A 23480-nucleotide genomic window follows, 5' to 3' on the forward strand; every position below is an offset into this window, starting at 1 on the left:
ATCTTTTCTCACTTGTCCGACCAAACAATCATATTTATCTTTATGTTGAGGTTCGTGGTGTCGACGCAAATTGTATTCCTTAAACACAGACACTAAATTCTGGCATATTATACAAACGGCCCCTTTTTTGTACTGCGTGAAAAAGAAATTGTAAGTCCATTGTTCTTTGAATACCCTGCACTCAGAGTAAATTTTTCTTTTTGTTGACATAATGATTTCCTAGGGATTGAAAATTGCTTTTTGTAAAATACCAATAAATACACAGCTACAGCTACAAAAACACTATACCAGCAATAATGACTAAACTAAAATAAAAAATGTCAGCGCTCAGCAGTAACGCACAAGCTCACTCACTAGCAGACACACACACAAGCTCATTCACTAGCAGACACACATACACAAGCTCACTCACTAACAGGCACACACACACAAAAGCTCACTCACTAGCAGACACACACACACACACACACGCACACACGCTTTATCACTAGCAGGCACTTAACACAGGTGTAGGTGAAAGGTGGCCGAAGTATGCTAATATTATTAAATTGACCATAGCATTTTCAGTTTGCAGGCACTTTGACAGTATGCAGAAAGCGTCCTGGTTTCACACGCCTGTCTGTGGTACATCCAGTGAACTTTTCAAACAAAGTACAAAGGCTTACAGAGCATGCTGGTGTAAAATGCACCTTTTTATGCGGAGAGACGTCAGTAATTTGGTTCTCGATTGGCAAGGCTCTCAGCGCCAAAAGAAACTGTTACACATAACTTCACTTTTCTTAGTCCGCACAGCCAACGTCCGCACTTAAGTATTATGTTTGAAGCCAAAAAGGGCACCCCGCTCTCTTTACCTTTCTGTGTGTGTGAATTTATTTTCTCGCTCTGCGTTTCCTCTGGGGGGGGGGGAGGGTGACCGTCATGCGAGCAGCCCTCTGTGTACACTTTTGCCTCAGCGATGGAACGAAGGTATCCTCGGGTAATCCAAACACAATAAGGTTAAGAACACATCCTCTAAATATCGGCCTAGAAGGCCTGCTTCCTCGTGACACAAAAACGAGGAGACTCGTGCCTTCTTTTCCTATTTGACGCTGTTTGTGCAAATGTGTGCTTGTGAGAGACCAAAGAGAGAGAGGGGGTTATTAATGGTACTTCACCGTGGCCAGGCCACATGTGAACGGTAAATGCCGAGAGACTTATTTTCAGGAGTCCGTCATCAGTCACACACCTTCTACACAGCTGAAAGTTAAAATATGACATCTCAGATATAACCAACAGAGAGAGTTTTCATACACTAATAAAATGAAACCGCATTTTAGGGTGGTGAGGTGCTAAAAATTACCATACTATGAATGAAAGGCCTCAAAATTCCACCTGACTCGTGCAGTTTCTTTAACCCCAAAAAAAAAAAAGGTCCACTAGCGATAACAAACGTCGTACCTTTCCACTGAATACAACAGGACTATCATGCAGTCAACTCGGGACGGGGGGTGGGGGCAGGGAGTTGGGGGGGGGGCGCTACCAATTTTGGAAAGGCGAAATCATCACTGTAGGCCTATCTTTACTTTAGCTTTTATGTGGCAGTAGAAAACATTTGCATCAGACTCTATTGGTTGCTAGTCATTGTTAAAAAAAAAAAAAAAAGAAAGTAATCAGTGGTATTCTGATCGATCCCTGCATTACAGACCTGCTGCATGGTAGACTCTCATTTAGCAAGGTGTAGGAAGTTGGCTCTATACATACTAACTCTAAGTAAGAGATAGTGTGAACAGAGTCCAAGGGTTCCCCTTAGAGGTAAGATGGTGGCAAAATTAGATAATTCTAATGCTCTATTCTGTGGTATTGTGGTCGAGCAGTAGGCTTATCTGAGGGTAGTGTTAAGCATTTGTTGTACACACACAGGCAATAAATGAGGAACAAACACTCAAAGACTTACTCCAGGCCAATAGGTTTTTATATCGAAAAATATATTTTCTTAGTTTATTTTTAAGAACCACAGGTTCAAGATTTACAAATAATACTTAAAATGAAAGGTATTTCACTTAGATACTCTAGGAACTTTGAATGAACACAATAGCATGTACAGTCTTTGTAAAAATGTCAAAGTGGACAGTGCAAAAATCAACAGTTTCTGGAGGAGGTAAGTAAAGGTTAGTGTTGCAGGTAAGTAAAACACTTGCAAGTCTCAAAGTTGGGGCATAGGTAGACCACCGTTGGGGGTTCAAGGCAACCCCAAAGTTGCCACACCAGCATCTCAGAGCCGGTCAGGTGCAGAGGTCAAAGAGGTGCCCAAAACACATAGGCTTCAATAAAGAACAGGGGTGCCCTGGTTCCAGTCTGCTAGCAGGTAAGTACCTGCGTCCTCAGGGGGCAGACCAGGGGGGTATTTTAGGGCACCGGGGGGGACACAAGAAGGCACAGAAGGTACACCCTCAATGGCACAGGGGGGGGGGCGGGTGCAGTGTGCAAACAGGCGTCGGGTTTTAGATACGAAGTAATGGGGAGACCCGGGGGTCTCTTCAACGATGCAGGCAGGCACAGGGGGGGCTCCTTGGGGCAGCCACCACCTGGGCTAGGCAGAGGGTCGCCTGGGGGTCGCTCCTGCACTGGAGTTCGGTTCCTTCAGGTCCTGGGGGCTGCGGGTGCAGTGTTGGTTCCAGGCGTCGTGTCTCTTGTTACAGGTAGCTGCGGTCAGTGGGAGCCTCTGGATTTTCTCTGCAGGCGTTTCTGTGGGGGCTCAGGGGGGTCGTCTCTGGCTACTCACGGGCTTGCAGTCGCCAAGGAGTCCTCCCTGAGGTGTTGGTTTTCCGCAGGTCGAGCCGGGGGTGTCGGGTGCAGAGTGGAAAGTCTCACACTTCCGGCGGGAAATGTGAAGTCTTTAAAGTTGTTTCTTTGTTGCAAGAAAGTTGCAGGTTGTTGAACAGGGCCGCTGTTCACTGGAGTTTCTTGGTCCTTGGTTGCAGGGCAGTCCTCTGAGACTTCAGAGGTCACTGGTCCCTGTTGGATGCCTCGCTGTTGCAGTTTTCTTTGAAGTTGGGAGACAGGTAGGGCTGGGGCCGAAGCAGTTGTCATCTCCGTCCTCACTGCAGGGCTTCAGGTCAGCAGTCCTTCTTCTTGTTAAGGTTGCAGGAATCTAGTTTCCTAGGTTCTGGTGAACCACTAAATACGGAATTTAGGGGTGTGTTTAGGCCTGGAGGGCAGTAGCCAATGGCTACTGTCCTGGAGGGTGGTTACACCCTCTTTGTGCTTCCTCCCTGTGGGGAGGGGGGCACATCCCTAATTCTATTGGGGGAATTCTCCACTCACAAGATAGAGGATTTCTAAAAGTAAGGGTCACCTCAGCTCAGGACACCTTAGGGGCTGTGTTGACTGGTGGGTGACTCCTCCTTGTTTTTTCTAATTATCTGCTCCAGCCTTGCCGCCAAAAGTGGGGGCAGTGGCCGGAGGGGCGGGCATCTCCACTAGCTGGGATGCCCTGGGGCGCTGTAACAAAAAGGGTGAGCCTTTGAGGCTCACTGCCAGGTGTTACAGTTCCTGCAGGGGGAGGTGAGAAGCTCCTCCACCCAGTACAGGCTTTGTTCCTGGCCACTGAGTGACAAAGGCACTCTCCCGATGCGGCCAGCAACATGTCTGGTGTGTGGCAGGCTGGCAGAAACTAGTCAGTCTACACTAGAAGTCGGGTATGTTTTCAGGGGGCATCTCTAAGATGTCCTCTGGGTGTATTTTACAATAAATTGCACACTGCCATCAGTGTGCATTTATTGTGCTGAGAAGTTTGATATCAAACTTCCCAGTTTTCAGTGTAGCCATTATGGAACTGTGGAGTTTGTGTTTGACAAACTCCCAGACCATATACTCTTATGGCTACCCTGCACTTACAGTGTCTAAGGTTTTTCTTAGACACTGTAGGGGCATAGTGCTCATGCACATATGCCCTCACCTGCGGTATAGTGCACCCTGCCTTAGGCTGTAAGGCCTGTTAGCGGGGTGACTTACCTATGCCACAGGCAGTGTGAGATTGGCATGGCACTCTGAGGGGAGTACCATGCTGACTTAGTCTTTTTCTCCCAACCACAAGCTGTAAGGCAGTGTGCCTGTGCTGAGTGAGGGGTCCCCAGGGTGACATAAGACATGCTGAGCCCTTAGAGACCTTCCCTGGCATCAGGGCCCTTGGTACCAGGGGTACCAGTTACAAGGGACTTACCTGAGTGCCAGGGTTGTGCCAATTGTGGAGACAAAGCTACAGTTTATAGAAAGAACACTGGTGCTAGGGTCTGGTTAGCAGGGTCCCACCACACTTTCAAGTCATAACTTAGCATCAGCAAAGGCAAAAAGTCAGGGGGTAACCATGCCAAGGAGGCATTTCCTTACACCTACATACACACACATACACTTCAGCCCAGGCTTAAGTCTTCAAATCATTGCCCATAAGACTCTACAGGAATAGGTAAGGACGCTACAACTTACTTAGGGCAAGTAACGCCCCTGACCCCCATCCACTCCCCCGCCCCCCCCCCTCCCCCCCAGGCCTGGGGTTGCACTTTTTGTTGTTATCTGCGTTAGTCACTTGGTAATTGTGCTCAGGTGAGACCAGTTTTTCGGTGACCATGGTGACACTTCCACCTGTATCCCTGTAAGCCTCTGCCTCAATACCATTAATGAATGAATGCTGTCTGTATTTCCTCATATTAGAAGGCCAGGCAGCCAGAGTGGCAAGGTCAGTGCCACCCTCTGATATCGGGACATCCTGGTTTCTTGGTTTCTCAGACTAGGCCAGAGTCCACTGCAGTACCCAAGGTGTGAACCCAGCTACACCCTTGGTTGTTGTACTACTACCAGTGCTACTACTGGGGGTGCTAGGGGTAGTAGTAGTAGTACTCATGGTGCTTTTCTTATGGCAGTTAGTACCACTGCCTAAGGCCTTTTCGTTACACAGAAACACCACAGTTTCTTATTTGAAGAAGAGTATTTGAACCCACCCCAGAAGAATTTTGTGGACCTGTAAAAGACTCATCATTTCTTTAGGTTTTCCCCCATTCTTTCCTTGGGACTTAAAAGCATTCTTGTTCTACTGGTCGCCGCACTGTGAGTTTTGTTACTCTCCCTGACGCGAACCCATTTGTCTGCCTTCTTTCCCAATTCTTGGGGAGAGGTCAGCTTAGAGTCCCAGGTATTGGTGCATTTTTTCAGACCCACGTTTATTAAGGATGTGCTCTCTCATGATCAAATTGTACAGCCCTTCATAGTCATGTACACTACTACCAAGAAGCTAGCCTTCCACAGCCTTAACTGCGCAGTATACAAAATCCGCCCAGTCTTGAGAAGGCTCCTTGTAAGTGTCACTGAACTTAATTCTGGCCTGTACTCCTCAGTAGTAAGCACAAACCCATCTATCAGAGCCTCTTTCAAGACTTGGTAGTTGTCTGCATTCTCGTTTGTGACTGCCAAAAATATAAATGTAGATTTATCCTGTGAATCTTATCACCCGTGAGGTCTCAAGGGGCTGTCTGTGGGCATGGAAGAGATTAAGTGATTTGCCCAGAATCACAGGACGTTACGCCCAAGGCTCGAACCCGTATCTCCAGCTCCTGAGGCAATCGCTCTGACTGCTGTGCTACATCCTCTCCCTCTGCCAAAAGTTTGTCTCTGCCTTTGTCTGCCAAGGGGAGCCACAGGATAGCTGCCCACTATATCTGGGGGACCTTTTGGGCTTTACAAGCCCTCTCCAGTGCAGTTACCCATTTGTGGATGTCATTCCCAGATTTGTAAGGGGGAACTATCCTGAGTCTCCTGTGCTGCCACCATGGGGATCAGCATTTCTTCTAGGTTATAAATGTTTTATCCAATTAGTAGACCAGCTCTTCCCAGGTAATGGATCTTAGTACTCTCAGAGCTTCTGGGTTCCTCCATTTGAGCCTATGCAAGAAAGCTTCTATACAGCAACTTATCTGAAAGATCGCTCTACTTGACTCTCACAGCAACCTTTGAGGTTGTGCTGTCTTGATCCATATTCATTATTCTTTAACAGATTGTTCACTGCCATGTTAATCAGTCCATTTCCTTGGGAACTTATTTTGAGAGCTCTTCCTCACCAGCAGAAAATTCCCTTCCTACATTGTCATGATGGAATAAGGTCTCACATAGATTTAAACAATTTATTAGTAAAACTAAGTATGTATTTTTGAATTTTGGGCCTGGATTAACTGAGCCTGAAAAATCAGTTTCTAGCTGGAGAGTCTCTAGTTTTAGTCTTGACATTAACTGCTAATCTAGGCTTGTTCTAGTAGAGTTAAAGCTCATCTCTGTTATCAGATGTTCATATTTCAGAGGTTTGCCGCCATATGGATATTTGTCCACATCTGTCTGAAGTTGCCTCTGTTTAGACTCCAGGTCTGATGCCCAAGAAGGTCCGGCACCCTGCCGAATCCTCACCTTGAGAATTTTCCCAGGAGCCTGACTGCCACTGAGAATTCTAAAGTAGTACTTCTGCACGCTGATGGGTGGTACCATGCAACCCTGCATTGACACCATTCTCCTCAGGAAGTGACAAACGGAGCCACTCGTGAGTGGCACCTATGCACACTGACATCAGTTCCTTTCTTTTCTCACATTCAGATGCAGATCTGGACCGCTGCTACTTCCTTCACTTTGTGAAGAGATTTTGTGGTAGGTACATGTCACTCCACCAAAGAAGATGTTTAAAACCTTGTAACGACTGTCGCAAACAGATGTCTGTGACCAATCCGCATGAGATGTGTCTCTGTTGTCTGGGATCAATGCACAACTCCAACACCTGTAATGACTGTGCCCAGATGAATCGCAATGCCATCTGAGTCGGCAAAGCTCTCTGTGGCAAATATCAGAAAGCTCCACAATAGTCCCACACCAAGTCAAAGTTGAATGTGATCCTGCTACCTAAGTTGTACCTGTGGCAGATCTTCACAGTTTGTCTTTGGGTAAGTCAAAGAAGAAACAATGGGACTGCCCCTTCCCGTCACTCTCTCTCTACTGTAGAAGCTCAAGGGAATCATCCAGGTCTCACTCCTGTTTTACAGAGGAGCTGATTACATTCTTGGTTCCTATACACACCGACTTTCAGGGTCCAAAAGCAATGTCACAGCAAATCAAAGTCTTTTGAAAGTCCATACTGTGCTTCTTTGGCATGCTTCCTAATCCTGCTGATGTGCTTTCAGGTCCCAGGGATCCACAGGAACCTCCATTTTGGTTAGAATGTCCTTGGCACTCTGTGATCCTTCAACCCATTTTGGGTTTATACTGGTGTCAACACCGGCTTTGTGCTCAAAGCTAAAATCTACACTGCTCCCTAAAACATTGGCGCTGACAAAGCCCTTGGAGGAGGTGCCACGATCCTTTGTGCTATCCAATACTGAGTGGGCTTCTTGACCAGGCCCACTTCCATATCTTTCTGTACCGCATTCTTCTCCTACTCCGTCAGACTCTGACACAATTCCATTTCTGCGTAACCATGCACAGAGTACACCAGCATCTTAGCTTGTACTCAGACCATAGCCATCCATATGTACATGACCTTGGTGGGGATGCTGAAGAGTTTTCCTCACATTGGGCTGACAGCAACAGATAAATAGACTTGCAGGATACCGGTGTGCTGGACACTTTACTCCATACTGTGTTGGTTCCCCCACTGGTCAAGCAGCATAAGAAAGTATATCCTTAGCTACTGTAATTATGAGGCCTCCTGGGGTCCCTCACCTCCACCTCCCCACTTAGGAGGTGAAAATGGATGTGCTGACAGGTCCCGCAGCCTGGCATGGCACCACTCGAGCCTCTTACCATCAAAGAAAGTCCTCATTGACACACTGTTTGACACCTGGGCCTAAGCCATATTCTAGTATCCCAGTTAACTGGTAAATCACCTGTTGACATAGATATCGCCCCAGGCGACCCGGATTTCCTGGTTCCACTCCCAACCCCTGAGAGTTTGCTGATACATGTGTAAACCAGTTGAGTAAATCCTAAAAACTTCCCAACCATTCCTCCTTATGGAGTCAAAATTTGTTGATACCTTTTGGCAAGTTCTTTTCTTCCTGGCCAGCTAGGCAGTCAGTTAATGGAAGCTGTTTGCTCGGCTGCTACACTCAAATCCTATGGGACATGGTTGGTGGGATCATTCAGCAGTCCCAGGGTACTTGCTTACATCCTTAGCCGAAATTATTCAGGATGTGGTCAATTTATAGTTAGGGTCGTTTGGCTCTGCGTGGTGTCGTCCATGCCAGAAATGATGTGCACGGTGCCTATATAGGCATTACCCCAGCACCCTGACATCAGTTCTATTCTTTCCCTACCTGTTAGCACAGATAAAGAGAGAGCTACCCATAGTCATTTTTTGACTGTTTTTTGAGATTCTTCACATTGTGTGGCAGGGATGTCCATCAGGAAGGCTGGTTTCAAACCCTGCAGCCCCTGTCACCAATAGACGTCAATGATGGACCCGCATTTTTTCTGCCTCTGGTGTCGAGTGCGACCATGACGCGAAGACCTGCAGTGACTGCTGCGCCATGCACCCCAAGGCCTTGCGGGAGCTGTCCCTCAAGCTCCTTGCCATGTGAAGCCATGATGACGTCTGTCGAGAGAAAGGTCCTTGGATTGGTCGCAGAGCCATCTAGCTTTGGCGAAGTCATCTGGGCAAGTCCCACACATAGAAGACTAAGAAGTTGAAGAGGTCTTCGACTTAATCCCTTTCTTTGAAGTCATCCGACGAGACGAGGGAGCATAGTCATTCAATGGCTGGCTCTGTTTTGAGCCTGGGACGTTTCCAAGCCTCCCAGAGTTTCAGAGAGCCAGAGCATTGCCTACCCCACTCTGCAAATTTTATGAGGCTATTCTCATTATATTTGGGCAGCATGTCCCCACTGGCGTGCCTTTAGGCCACATGACTTTAGGAGGGGTCCCCAATCGTTCCCCACTGATGGGTCCTCCAACAGCACTAGTTGGGTCCTTGGATTGACTGATGCATCCAGATCGGTGGTGGTTGTACCACTTTAACACCTACCCTGGTGCTGGTTCCACTGTTGATCCTCCTGGCTCCGCTGTCCCAATTCGTATCCCCAACATGGAGCTGGATGGGTGTCATTGGATGCCGCCTGGAGCCATTTCCTTCAGACCAGAGCCTGCCGCCATCGCTCTGCCCCAGGAGGCACCTGTTTCTTCACCGAACACCCTATCCAGTTGTGCTTGGTGGGCCAAGTCTCCATTCCAGAGTAAGGGCCAGATGTATCATGAAGGCCTTTTGCGATTTGGAAATAGCGCTTTTTAAGAAATCGCCGTTTCCGACTCGCAAAATGCCATGTATCACATTTACGAATCGGTAATAGCGATTTCTTAAAAATCGCAAATGCTATTACCGAATCGCAAATTGCGATACCGGCCCCATTTGCACCTATGGGCCCATATCAGCGAATTTTTTGCGTTTCTGAAATTGCGATTTCTTAACCAGAAATCGCAATTTTGGAAATGCAAAACCCCAGGGTGCTGGGGGCCTAAGGCCCCCTCTGCTGCACCCCAAAATTATTTTTGGGGACACATAAGGTGCACACATGCCAAAAGAGCATGTGTGCTTTACATGTACATTTTAAAAATGCATTTAAAGTAAAATTTTTAATTTTGCACATGGTTACCACCAGGGTCAACCTGGTGGTAAATAGAGATTCCTAAATGCCCAAATCGCATTTAGGAATGGCTTCATACATGTGCTAAGAAATCGCAAATAAGGAATTCTTATTTGCGATTTCTTATTTAGAGAGTTGCAATTTGCGACTCTCTAAACAGGGTCGCAGTTTTAAGGAATCGCTTTTTTAGCGATTCCTTAAAATTGCGTTCAGAATGTCTTTCATACATTCTGAGCTGGCTTTTTGCATTCGCAGACGGGCATTCGCACCGTTTGCGAATGCAAAAATCCTTGATACATCTGGCCCTTCATCCTGGCGCATTCCCTACCACTCCACTGGATGGGGCATCCAAGGGGCTGGACACCTTAGGCAAGAAAATGTTTTCTTCCGCCAGCTTGGCATTGCGGTCTGTGAACACTGCATGCCTTTTGGGTTGTTAATCCAATTTCTTGTGGGGTTCCGTTACCTAGGTGCTGTCTCTGGTCCTGGAGGAGGGTCCAGGCCATTCTTTCTCAAGCTATTGCTGATAGGAGAGATGTAACTAAGTTCACTATTAGATGTGTGCTGGACACGACAGACTCCCAATGCAGAGAGGTTTCTTCTTCGGTGGCCCTAAAGAGCCACGCCTGGGTGAGGGCAACAAGCCTTTCAGGGGATGTTCAAGCTTTACTTATGAACGTGTCCTTTGATGAGTCTAGTCTTTTTGGAGACAAGGTAGACTCTGCTGGAGTGCTTCAAGGACAGCAGGGCTACAGCCAAGTCCCTGGGTCTTTCCATGCATCACCCCCCACCGATCAACCTCAGTTTACCTTTGGCTCCTTTAGTGACAAGCTTCCCTGCCTCTGTGTGGCAGAGGATGTGGTATCCACAGACCTTTTGGGGCTGGCAGCCACAGGTTGTACACTTAAACCACCCCCTAGATGCCATTCACCTTTATCAGCCCCCCTTCCCCTCAGCAACAGCTGCAGCCTCTCAGTCTCCTTAGTTTGCCCTCCCACCATCATGGGCAACAAGTAGATCGCAAGACACTCCATCATCTGCACCAGTGGAGGTCAATAACATTAGACCTCTGGGTTTTCCAGGTAGTTTGGAGGGGCAACTCCCTCCACTTTGTGACTACCCCTACATCCATGCCACTCTCTTATGACAGGCTGATGGAGATCATCTAACTTTACGCCTCCATGAAGTAGCAGTTTGCTTGGCCAAAGGCACTATAAGCGAGGGTGCCTGCATCGTAAGTAGGTCATAGTTGCTATTACCACTAATTTCTGGTGCCCAAGAATGGCAAAGCCCTCTGTCCTGTCCCCTAAACCTTTGCCTCCTCTATTTGTTCCTGAAAAAGGAGAAATTAAAAATGCTAACACTCGCTCAAGCCTTGTCTGACCTGGACCCGGAGACTAGATGGTAGCATTGAACTTGCAGAACGCATACTTCCACATCCCCATCTTGCCTGCCCACAGAAGTTACCTGAGGTTCACTGTAGGCCAAGAGCACTTTCAGTTCACCGTATACCCCTTTGCCTTACCAGTGCCCATCGGGTGTTAACCAAGATGATGGCGGTGATTGCAGCTCATCTGTTAAGGGAGGGGGGTTGGGTGGTTGGGAATGGAGGATGCAGTCTTCCCCTTATTCAATGACTGGATGTTGAAGGTGAGATAGTCCCAGACTACGGCGAACATCCTGCATTCGCTGGTGTTCACTATTAACATGCGGAAGTCACATCTGACCCCTTCTCAGATGCTCCCTTTCATTTGAGCTGTTCTGAACACATTGGAATTTCTGGCTTATCCTTCCGAATGGTGAGTCAGGGATATACAGGTTATGATACCGATTTGTCTGTCTTTCTCCTGGGTTTTGGTGAGACTGACTCCGAGGCTGTTGGGCCCCATGGCCTCCTGCATCCTGCTAATGACACATGCCCGCTGGCATATGTGGGCTCTGCAGTAGGACTTGAAGTTCCAGTGGGAGCAACATCGAAGGAATCTCTACGACGTGGTCCAGATCTCAGAATGCACTGCAAAAGATGTACAGTGGTGGCTAACAAACAGAGATTGAGTCCGCGGCTGACCCCGCTACCTTCCCAAACCAGATATGACAGTAGCAAAAGATGTGTCACTTCTGGAATTGAAAGGCCATATGGGAGATTTGGGGGTTGTGGCCCTTTGTCAAAAGGCACTGCACATCTGGTCATGGCTGGAACGTCAGGGCATATCCGTGGTGGGTCAACACATAGCGGTCTCTCTGAATGCCAGAGCAGACTAACTCACCTGAAAATGCGTAGCAGATCAAAAATGACATCTCAATGCAGAAGTGGTGCAATGTCTCTTTTAGCAGTGGGGGGTAGCCTTGGTTAGATCTGTTTGCCACTGCCAAGGACGCACATTCTCAGCAGTTTTGCGTGCTGAAGTTTCCAAAGTAGCTCTTGCTGAGAGACGCTTTTTGTCTTAAGTGGAGCTCAGGCCCCCTGTACGCCTTCCTGCCCATACCACTCCTGCCCGAGTTCTCAAGCAGATCAGGAATGACTGGACCCAAGTCATCTTTGTGGCTCCAGACTGGGCACAGAGAGTTTGGTTTTCCGAGCTTTTAAGCATGGCCATCAGTCCTCCAATCAGGCAGCCCCTTTGGGAGGATGTTCTGTTTCAGCAGCAGGGGAGTGTCCTCCACTCGATGCTGACAGTGCTCTACCTTAATGCTTAGAGATTGAGCGACAATAGCTGAGAGCTTTTGACATTCCCCAGAAGTCTGCAATGTCAACTTGTCCACTAGGCTTTCACTAAGGTGGTGGGTTATGCCTGCCACTGGTGCATATTTGTAGCATGGTGTGCAGACAAGCAAGTTGACCCCTTTTCAACTCCCCTTTCTTTTTATTTATTCTTTCACTTTCCCAGCAGGGCTATACTTTGGGCACCTTAAAGGGTTACCTTTCTGCGGTTGCCTGATCAACCAATAGGTTTTTGAGAGGTCTCCTACACGTTTCCACCTTCACCCTTCATCCTGCCTCAGTGGGACCTCAATCTAATGCCTGATGAGTGCTCCTTTTGAGCCACTGCACAACAGTCCTTTCAGGCTCCTTCCTGTCAAGATGGCATTCCTAATGGCAATAGCATATGCCCAGATAGTCAATGAACTCCAGGTTTTGTCATCTAAGCCTCCGTACCTGAACAGCTTCTCAAACTAGTTCTCCGCATCAGAGCTTCATTCCTGCAGAACATTGTCACTCTTTAATGTAGGCCAGTCCATCACCCTGCTTACTTTTTACACTGTGCCACATCCCTTCCTGGAGGTGGAGTGACTTGATCACACGTGACAGTGTTTGTCTCTCCAACTTGATCGTACAAAAGAGTTCTGGGTGGACAAACAACTCTTTGTGGGATATGTGATAGTGAAGAAGAAAAAGGCCGTGCAGAAGTGTACTGTTTTCTGATGGAGCGTGCTGTGCATTAAAATCTGCTATGCACTGGTCAAGAAGCAACCACCTGAGGGTTTACGTGTTCATTCCACCAGAGCTGACTGCGAGAACTGTGTTAGCGCTTGGAGTTCCGCTCCGGACCTCTGCCACCTAGCAACATGGGTTTCAATGCGCAGGTTGACCAAGCACTACTGCCTGGATAGTCTGGTCCGTCAGGACAGCCACATTGCTCATTTGGTCCTGCAGGACATTTTAGTGTGAAACGCTTTCGTAGACCCACTTCCGGGGAAGTATTGCTTGGGTATCTATTCTAAGGTAAGGATTCTGCAGTTAGAAGTCTGTATCAGATGAACAGGATACTTAGCTTTGGTAACACCTTATCTGGAAAGAGACAATATCTAGCCACAGATTCCTTACCAACCCACAGATTTCTAGGGGCAGGGATTTCCCCTTTCTGGGCCCTAGTTTTCCGTTCCAGTGGTCAGTGTTCCTTGTGGCTCTGTGCTCCTGCCGTGGAAAGTCGCAAAAAGAATTTGATGTCAGCACACTGGGGTGGCGCCTGTATACTGTGCATGTCACTTCCAGTGTGGATCATGCCTACTATGCCCACTACCGAGACACAGGGGTACTGCCCTCAAAAAGTTTCCAGATCCTACCTGACGCCTGGGATCATTCTATCGTAAGGAGTCTGTGGCTCGTGTAGCTCTACCAGTGAAGGCGTTACTGAGGGTAGGTAGGTCTATACATCAACAATTTGTCTGACATATATTACACTGTCTTTAACAAAATACCTTGTTCTGTTACAGCAAAAGAAGAAATATTGGAAAACAGAAATACCAAACGACATTCCCAGGATTCCCCCACGTATACTGCTCCGCTTTCACCAAAGTTGCCTAGGACAGATCCTCATCCTTCGGAAGGTAATCCTACAAGCAGGTCTTCTTTGGAGATAGCTGTGCACAAATTGTTATACAAGGGCTGTTTCAATGTAAACCTTCTAAACATATGTACAGGATTTAAACAACCACATTTTGGGGCCCTAGTATGTTTTTTCTTCCTTCTTTCATTTTGTGACCTGTGGTACACTGTTACCAGGCAGTCCCACAAAGATTTATGATTGACACTTAGTATTGCCACAGTGTGCTTTATTTCATTGGTGACATTCTTTCAGAGCTTTCCACATCATCTTAAGTTTTGTAATTGTTTGTAGTCAAAGCTTCCAAAATAGTGCCATGTAGTGCATGTACATTGTGTTCACACCAACGTTTGGATCTACCAATGGCATTTTCTCTGTCAAAAAAAGTGGTAGTGCTTTTGAGAAATGCAAGGAGCAGCTGAAGTTGTGGACAAACTGTTAATTGCTTATAACAGTGTTAAATCTTCCCTTTGTGGTGCCTTCCATTTATGCACACACCAAATTACTTTAGCTTTTTTTAAATCTCTGTTCATGGATATTAACCCACTAATGGAAACTGCAGCCTCTTGCTAATGACATCCATAACTAAATCCTGTGAACTCCTTCATTTTTCTCAACTACTGTTGCTTGATTTGAAAGTTGATAAAATCCATATAAGCAAGATGTGATTTCCTTAAACAGATCAGTCCAGAGCTCTGCAGGTCTTGTAAGAGCTCAGCCCCGTGACACTTTCAATGAAATTTGCTGCCACAACCTAAATGTTAATCCATAGTACAGACCAGGTGAACAAAAATGTGATAAAAAAATGCTCCAGCTAGCAGAAGGGCTCACCTGGTTGGCAATAGCACTGTTCATGCAGTAGCAATAGCAAAAATGTGCTTCAAGGTACATCCTTTTTTTAAATTATTTTTTTTGTTGCTTTTTCCTGTTTTTGTATTAGAACAGCGGTCCACCAAAGATATTCATTAATACCCATAGCCATTACTCTATTGCTAGGCTCCTACTGCTTTTGGAACACCTCTTTAACAATGTCTACTAATGAACAACTTTTTTGCTTTTAGGAAAATTATGCAAAATGTCAAAAACACAATGTAGGAAGCTGTCTCTGTATATACTATATCAAAATGATATAGTGTGCACAGAGTCCAGGGGTTCCCCAAGAGGCTTGACAGAGGCAATACGATAATACTAATGCTCTATTTGCGGTAGTGTGGTCGAGCAGTTAGGCTTACCAGAGGGTAGCGTTAAGCATTTGTGGTACACACACAAGCGGTAAGTGAAAACACACACTCAATGACTTAACTCAAGGCCAGTAGGTTTTATATAGAAAAATATTTTTTTGTTAATTTATTTCTAGAGCCACAAGATTAATTTAGTAGGTAAGTACATCAAATGAAAGGTACTTTGCATAGTAATACTTAGGACTGTGAATAGAATCAATATTGTACACAGTTCTCTCTAAAATGGCAAAAAGCTGTTTTAAAAGTGGACATAGGTAGCCCACCATTTGAGGTTCAAGGCAACCCCAAACACCCAGCACCAGCAACACAGGGCCAATCAGGTGCAGAGGTCAAACAGGACCCAAAATAACATGGGCATCTATGGAGACGGGGGTACTCCGGTTCCAGTCTGCTTGCAGGTAAGTACCTGCGGTGTTGGAGGGCAGACCAGGGGGGTTTGGAGTAGTACTGGAGGGCCCCATGTAGGTACAAAAACCACACCCTCAGCGGCACAGGGGCAGCCGGGTGCAGTGTGCAAACAGGGTGTCTGGTTCTCAATAGACATCTATGGAGGGACCCGGGGGTCACTTAGGCGCTGCAGGCAGGGCACGGGGGGCCTCTCGGGTAAGCCACCGACTGAGCAAGGGTGAGGGCTGCCTGCTGATCGTTGCTGCACCAGTGGTCGGTTTATCTCGGGCCTGGGGGCTGCGGGTGCAGTGCTTCTCCAGGCAACAGATATCTTTGTCCGGGCAGTCACGGTCGGGGGGTCCTTGGGATTTCCACTGCAGGCGTTGTCATGGGGGTGCAGAGAGGTCAGCCCAGGGTGGACACGTCATCTGAGTCGCCTGGGGGTCCTCTCTGGATAGTTGGTTTCTCTGGACACGGGCTAGGGTGCGTCGGGTGCAGAGTGGTTGGACTCACACTTCTGGAGTGAGGTGAGAGTCCCTTTAAAGTTGGTTGCTTGGTCTTTTCTTTGGACAGGTCCTCTGTCCACAGGAGTTTCTTGGTTCTCGGTGAGGCAGGCAGTCCTCTGGAGGCTTTTCAGGGGTCGCTGATCCTGCAGGACAGGTTGCTTCTTTTCTTGCAGCTTTTCGAAGTAGGAAACTGGCCGGTAGGGCTGGGGCCGAGTCAGTTGGTGTCTCCTTCTCTGCGGGGTTTTTAACTTAGCAGTCCTATTTCTTTCTTGAGGTCATCAGGAATCTGATGATCTGGGTTCAGGGTCGCCCTTCAATACTAAATTTAGGGGTGTTAGGATCAGGGGGCAGTAGCCAACGGCTACTGTCCCTGAGGGTGGATACACCCTCTGTGCCCATTCCTTCTGGAGAGGGGGGCACATCCATATTGGTTCTTCTCCTCCAAAGCAAGATAGAGGATTTCTCAAGGAGGGGGTCACTTCAGCTCTGGTCACCTTAGGGACGGACCTGGCAGGATGGCTGACTCCTCCTTGTTTTTCTCATTATCCCTCTGGACTTGCCGCCAAAAGTGGGGGCTCGTCCAAGGGGCGGGCATCTCCTCTGGCTGGAGTGCTCTGGGCGCATTGTAACACCAGACCTGAGCCTTTGAGCCTCACCGCCAGGTGTTAAGGGTCCTGCAGGGGGGAGGTGTGAAACACCTCCATCCAGTGCAGGCTTTTGCTTCTGGCCCCAAAGAGCACAAAGGCTCGGGTCTGATGTTACAATGCGCCCAGGTCACTCGTCTTTCAGTGGCAGGCTGGCACAGACCAGTCAGTCCTGCACTGAAGGATTGGGTAAAATACAGGCGGCATCTCTAAGATGCCTTCTGTCTGCATTTTTAATAAATACAACACTGGCATCACTGTGTGCTTATTATTCTGAGAAGTTTGGTAACAAACTTCCCAGTATTCAGTGTAGGCATTATGGAACTGTGGAGTTCGTTTTGACAAACCCCCAGACCATATACTTAATATGGCAACACTGTACTTACAATGTCTAAGAATTGACGTAGACACTGTAGGGGCATATTGCTCATGCAGCTATGCCCTCACCTGTGGTATAGTGCACCCTGCCTTAGGGCTTTAAGGTCTGCTAGAGGGGTGACTTGCCTATGCCACATGCAGTGTTTTGTGTGCATGGCACCCTGAGGAGGATGCTATGTCGACTTTTGCCTTTTTCTCCCCACCAACACACACAATCTGCAACAACAGTATGCATGTGTTAGGTCAGGGGTCCCTTAGGGTGGCACAACACATGCTGCAGCCCTTCGGGACCTTCCCTGGTCACAGGGCCCTTGGTACCACTGGTACCTTTCACCTGTGTGCCAGGGGTGTGCAAATTGTGGAAACAATGGTACATTTTTTGTGAAAGAACACTGTTGCTGGGACCTAGTTAGCAGGGTCCCAGCATACACTGTCAAGTCGGCATCAATATAATGCAAAAAGTGGGGGGTAACTGCAACAAAGAGACATTTTCCTACACACAATAAATGTAAATGCTTTTGAAAAAGTACATGGTGCTGCATTAGTGTTTGTGTCTCCTGTTCTAAGGAGAGAAACTATAAAAACGCCCCCCACCAGCCGGGCAGACCGTCATTTATGCTGCTTAAAAATAGCACTGTCACTTTTAGGCAGCTGAGAGCTACACCAGTCACATCACACAAAATAGTGATGGTTGTGTTTGCCCTTTATTTTGACGATCTGGTAAAGAGATAAAAAACAACCCAAATCCTTGACCTTATTTAGTTGTCCCTTTGGGGAAGAAGGTGGGTTATTGAATAATTAAAAAAACAGAATATCCTAGCTAGAGAACAGGTGTTTAATGTAAGTAAGCATCTGTACCATAGACTCTTCATTAATAGTCATAATTATTAGAGTAGCGTAGCATGCTAATCCCTTCCTAGAAAGTGGACAGAACCACAGGGAATGATTGAAAGGGGTAACAATAAGGTGTAAGCACCTGCATAATATACTGTCAGAGTAAAACTGCACTAATAGAGAGCTAGTATTACAAAGAAAATAGAGCAAAAACTAGTCTTGCATGACCAAAGATGTGTTCCGTTTACAACATTGCTCTCTCTCTCGATTCATAGTCACTGTCATAATTTCTTCTTTGGTGGGAGAAATATTTGCCAGTAAGAAAACATCTGATAGAGACTTATAGTTGCACATTCCTTACCTTTTGAATTTCCCCCAGGCATCAGTCTGGAACTGAACATTTTTCTCAAGCAGTACCCCTGTGCGCCTACAGGTGGCGTTGGTTGGCTCTGTATTGAGTGTTGTGTGCACCGGATATGACATTGCAGGACCTATACAGGCGCAACCCCGTTGCGCTGATGTCAGTGCTTTTCTTTCCGCACCAGCCTTTGTGCAGATACCTCTACCGTCTTTTTTTTTTTTTTTACTGGACTTTTCGACTTTTGTTGAAGCCTTTTTTGACACTCTGGTGTTTCGAGATGTCAGCATGGAAGACCGGATTCATGCTTTGCATCGGATGATGTCTGTGACAGATCTGCGCCATGTGTCTCTTTGGTGTTTGAAGCACGACCCGAAGTCGTGCTCCGTGTGACAGGCCATGAGTCCGCTTTGAGGGAACAGTCCCTAAAGCTACTTGTGGCCCAGCGCTTGGCTCCGCATCGCTCTCGGTCGAAAGAAAGGTCCTGAGACCGGTCACAGAGCCCCCACTCTTTGTTATCCCACTCAAAGTCCTCAGGACGTTCATGTAAGCATAAGAAGAGCAAGCTTTCTTCGTCTCCGCCCCATTGGTCGGCTGAAGCGACGTGGGAAAAGGAGCATCGTCGCTCTAGGCCTCTGTCCTCCTAGCCTACTCCTGGGTTGGCTCCACGCTTCCCTGAGTTTCTGGGAGCCGGAGCCACTCCTGCCCAACTACGCAAGTTCTAAGAGGCCATGCACCTTATCTTTGGGCAGTGTGACCCTGCGTGGAACTCCTTTGGGCCCCGCAGAGTCTTAAGGGCCCCCCTCGGGTTCTGTGCCTAGGGCTTCGGCCTTGCCTTCGGAAGGCATATAGGGATCCGTTCCCGGTTCCTGACCGGCGTCGGTCGTGCCATCTCGACCTTCTCCAATTATGGACGTTGCCCCCGTGCCCACGGTTGACATTGTTTCCATTCTCATTGCTAACTCTGACACGGAGCCAGACTGGCATTGCACGACTTCAGCGGGAACCTTGCTCCCTAGGTCAGATCCTGACCCTTACTCTTACGAATTGGGATATGGTGAGAATTTGGAGGGGTTGTGGAACCTTTAGAATACCAACTTGATAACCCTATGGACTGGGCTGCGGACGACGGTGAAACCAGTGGCCTGGACACTTCCTTTGACACTGGCATGCTTTCTCCCCCTGCTGTGACTACAGAGGAGGGGGCCTCCTATTCAGTGGTGGTGAGAGTGGCTGTGGTATTGGGCCTCTAGCTGCCTTCAGTGGCTGTTAGGACTAACCTTCTGACAGAGGTGCTTAAACCTGGGACTTCTGTCTCTGAACCCATTTTACCCTTCAGTGAAGTCCTCACTGATGTCCTGCTTGGGACCTGGTCTAAACCCAGCACAAGGTCTCCTGTAAACAGGACAATAGCCCGCCGCCAAAGGCCAAAATGGTATATAACTGTTGCTGAAAGAAATTTCTGGCATGGCACAGAGACAAGTCTGTAGACCCCCTTTCGGCCCCTCTTCCTGATGTTCTCTTGTTCCTTCTTTCTTTGGCTCAGCAGGCTTCTGCTTTGGGCACCCTCAAAGGTTATTTGTCTGCTATCTGTGCCTTCTAGAGACTACCAGGTCTACCCTCCTTGTTTAAATCTCTGATCCTTAGTAGGTTCCTTAAGGGTCTTACCCACATGTTTCCTCTTTGACCATTTATCATGCCCCAATGGGTCTTGCATTTGGTTCTAACATTCCTTATGTGTGCTCCCTTTGAGCCACTTCATAATTGTCCTCTCAGGCTTTTCACACACAAGACAGCCTTCCTTGTGGCCGTGACCTCTGCCCGTAGGGTGAGCGAGCTACAGGCTTTGTCATCTAAGCAGCCCTGCCTTACCATCTATCCTGACAAAGTGGTGCTTCTCACATGGGCCTCCTTTCTTCCGAAAGTGGTTACGCCCTTCCATGGAGGCCAATCCATCACTATGCCTACTTTTTACGCACACCATCATCCTTCTAAAGAAGTGGAGAGATTACATTGCCTAGATCCAAAAAGAGCATTGGCGTTCTATCTTGATCGTACCAAAGAGTTTGAGGTGGATGATCAACTCTTTGTTGGGTATGTGAGTGCAAAGAAAGGGCGGGCAGTGCAGAAGAGAACCATCTCTAGATGGGTTGTTCTCCGCATTCAAATGTGCTACATGTTGGCTAAAAAGCAACTCCCAGAGGGCTTGTTCGCTCACTGTACCGACAGCTACAGCCACTGCATTAGCATACAGTGTTCAGTCATGGAAACGTCAGTCACGAACGTAGGCATCCTTCGACCAATAAACACTACTGCCTGGACGGTCAGGTCCAAAAGGACAGATACTTTGCCTGTTTGGTCCTGCAGGAGTTTTTAGTATGATCTTGGTTCGCAGGCCCACCTCCGGGGATGGTACTGTTAGGTATCTATTCAAAAGGTAAGGAATCTGCACCTCGATGTCTCTATCAGATGAACCAGTTACTTGCCTTCTGTAATGCTTTATCTAGTAGAGACCTATTCTAGTTGCAGGTTCCGTACCGACCCACTCATCCTCCCTGCTCTTCAAACTGATTTCTAGGAACTTGGACTTCCCTCTCAGGGTCCTAGTTTTGATTCATCAATGGTCAGTGTACTTCATGGCTCTGCGCTTTTGGAATGGAAAGTCGTGAAAAGTAGCGGACGTCAGCGCACTGGGATGGCGCCTATTTAGGCCCCGCGACATCGTATCTGGTGTGCAAAATGCCGACGACAGACATGGAGTCAACTGATGGCGAGGAGGGGTACTGCTCGAGGAAAAATCTCCAGATCTATACTGATGCCTGAAGGAAATTCAAAAGGTAAGGAATCTGCAACTAGAATATGTCTCTACCAGAGAAGGTGTTACCAAAAGTATGTAACTCATTCAACACGTGCAACCATTTTTAACCTAGCTGGAGAAAGAGCTGCTGGGAGCTTTGTGTCCTGCATTTGGTGGAAACAATCAAACTGATCTCCTTCTAATTGGTGCAGACTTTCAGGTTGTGAATATTTGTTAATGTGATATTTTAGCACTAATGACAGCAGATTTACAGGTACTGTCTGTAGAATTTTTTTTTGTAATAATTTTTTTTATCGCTTCCACTACAGGTTTTATTGTGACTATCCTAAGATCCATTCATCAAGAACCCTGTTTTCAGGAGAGTGCAACATTGCTTTCTCCAAGTTTGCAGTAGACATTTATGAGTTTTAATAAGGGGTGGCATTAAATTATTGGAACATATTTCATATTGCATGCTTGCTTGGTATACGTTTTATCCCTTTATCATGATAATTCATAATTTCAGTTTAATGGATTATACATTCTATAATTTATTCTAAATGTATTTATATTTGGCCCTCTTAGCTCTAACCCATCATCCTTAAGAGATCTCAATTAATGTTTCTGTTCTGCTCCAACTTGGAAAAGTTTACATTGCCTGTAATTTAAGAAAGTTGCCTATAATCCAACCCAGGATTAATCAGAATCTGATGTAAATTTCCAGTTTTCAATTGTGTGAAACTGCTTCAGCCTAGCGGTCTTGATCCTTTAATAAAGCAGAAAACATTATTTTCTTAAATTCTATATATATTAAAACCTTTCAAGAATTTCTTTTGCATTCTAACTATGCAGCAATTCCAACCATGTAGTTCTCATTCAGCATAAATGCATACTTCTATGCCTCATCCTATAGGTCTGTAGTATTCAGTTCAGAAAATATTTTGGATCCTATGACGGCCAGTGAATCCACGACCTGATTTAACTGAACTCACAGTACATGGGTCACAAGTCTCCTGTTATTCTTGTGGCCTCATACACCCAAAGGCCACCAGGGAACGGGAAACAAAATAGTTTCTGGCTAATGGCCACACGGAGACATGTAAACCACCTCCTTAAGCCACAGTCAATAGCCTGTAAGGGAACAATCTCCCCAAAAATGTTCCTATTAAATAAACAGTTGACCTTTACTTTGAAAAAAGATGAGACTGGACTACTTGTGTCCATTGAGCGCCCCCAAGTACGTCTTGTGCTTTTCCATTGCTGTGCTGGATCTTTTCAGGGTGCCTGATTCACCCTCTACTCCTCCACCTCCACTCCAAACAGGAGTATGTTTCCACAGCCTTGGCAATTCCTACTCCTTCAGATGCTTATTTCACAGCTCCAGTGCCTAAGAAGACAAACCCTGCCAGGCACTGTTCCCTGTTCATTGGGAGCCTCCATCGGTGCTGGCACAGATTCCACTCAAAGAGCTGATTACAGTGCCATTCTTAAAGAAGTTGACATCAGAGGAGGTGTGTAGCAAGTGAGAAAGTTCAGTTTAATGATTGCTGTATGCAGAGAACCTCTGTAGGGCTCAGATTTGCCCAGATTGAGGAGGCACTCATCTCAGAGTCTGATCATCTTGCTGTGCCTGATAGACTATGTCTGTGCACAGGGAGACAGTTCAGAGGCTGATAACCTCCTTCCACACTATAATACTAATGCTGGCTTTTATCTGTATTTACCAAATGTGAGTGAGCTAGACACTTCAGAGTAAGCGTATATTACTTACTATTGTGGCCCTGCTTCAGGGGAGGTTTCCTGATTTATGATTAGGGCAAAAAACAGCTACAACCCTGGAATTTGCTTTGCTGTCTGTAGAGGCAAAGTCTTACATTTTGACCCTGGTTTTGCTACCCTCCTCCTCAGTGTTGGAGCTCTTTCTCCTTTAAATCAGGCCCTCTTGGATCCTGGCATGGCTTCATTGGAAGCAACCTTTTACAGGCCCTGTTTTTGACAGTCCACATACATCTTGCCCGATGCCATAGCTCAGTTCCCAGTGAAACTCACTTTTTGTCCTCTCACGTGTCACAGGAGTTCTAATTATCCAAACATTAAGCTTGAAGTAAAAAACAGACACCTTTTTTTCCACTGTTCCCACCTGATAGAGATTTAAAGAAACCGTATTGCGGGCGCAATGTCTTGGCTTCTGGCAGCCTGGCCCTCCTATATGCTAAGGCCATCCGTCTCCTGGGCCTAAATACTCATTCCTTGTGGGAATAGGTGAAACATTCAGTGATCAGCTATCTGCAGACCCACCACCAAGCCATTTACAGACCTGGTCAATGATTTATTGGATGCATTTAAACTTGAAGTGAAGTCTTGAC

The 23480-nt window shown here is 46.9% G+C and overlaps 1 protein-coding gene across 5 annotated transcripts in view; it reads left to right on the forward strand.

Moving 5' to 3' along the window:
- SCML2 (Scm polycomb group protein like 2) overlaps positions 1 to 23480 on the forward strand; it is a 685095-nt gene that overhangs the window by 495199 nt on the left and 166416 nt on the right. For all 5 annotated transcript variants that reach the window (XM_069204521.1, XM_069204522.1, XM_069204519.1 and 2 more), the window contains one exon: positions 13860 to 13973. In XM_069204521.1, the coding sequence (XP_069060622.1) occupies positions 13860 to 13973 (114 nt within the window). The remainder of the gene's footprint in view (positions 1 to 13859; positions 13974 to 23480) is intronic.

Source organism: Pleurodeles waltl, chromosome 8 (genome assembly GCF_031143425.1).
Source record: "Pleurodeles waltl isolate 20211129_DDA chromosome 8, aPleWal1.hap1.20221129, whole genome shotgun sequence".
Classification (NCBI taxonomy): domain Eukaryota; kingdom Metazoa; phylum Chordata; class Amphibia; order Caudata; family Salamandridae; genus Pleurodeles; species Pleurodeles waltl.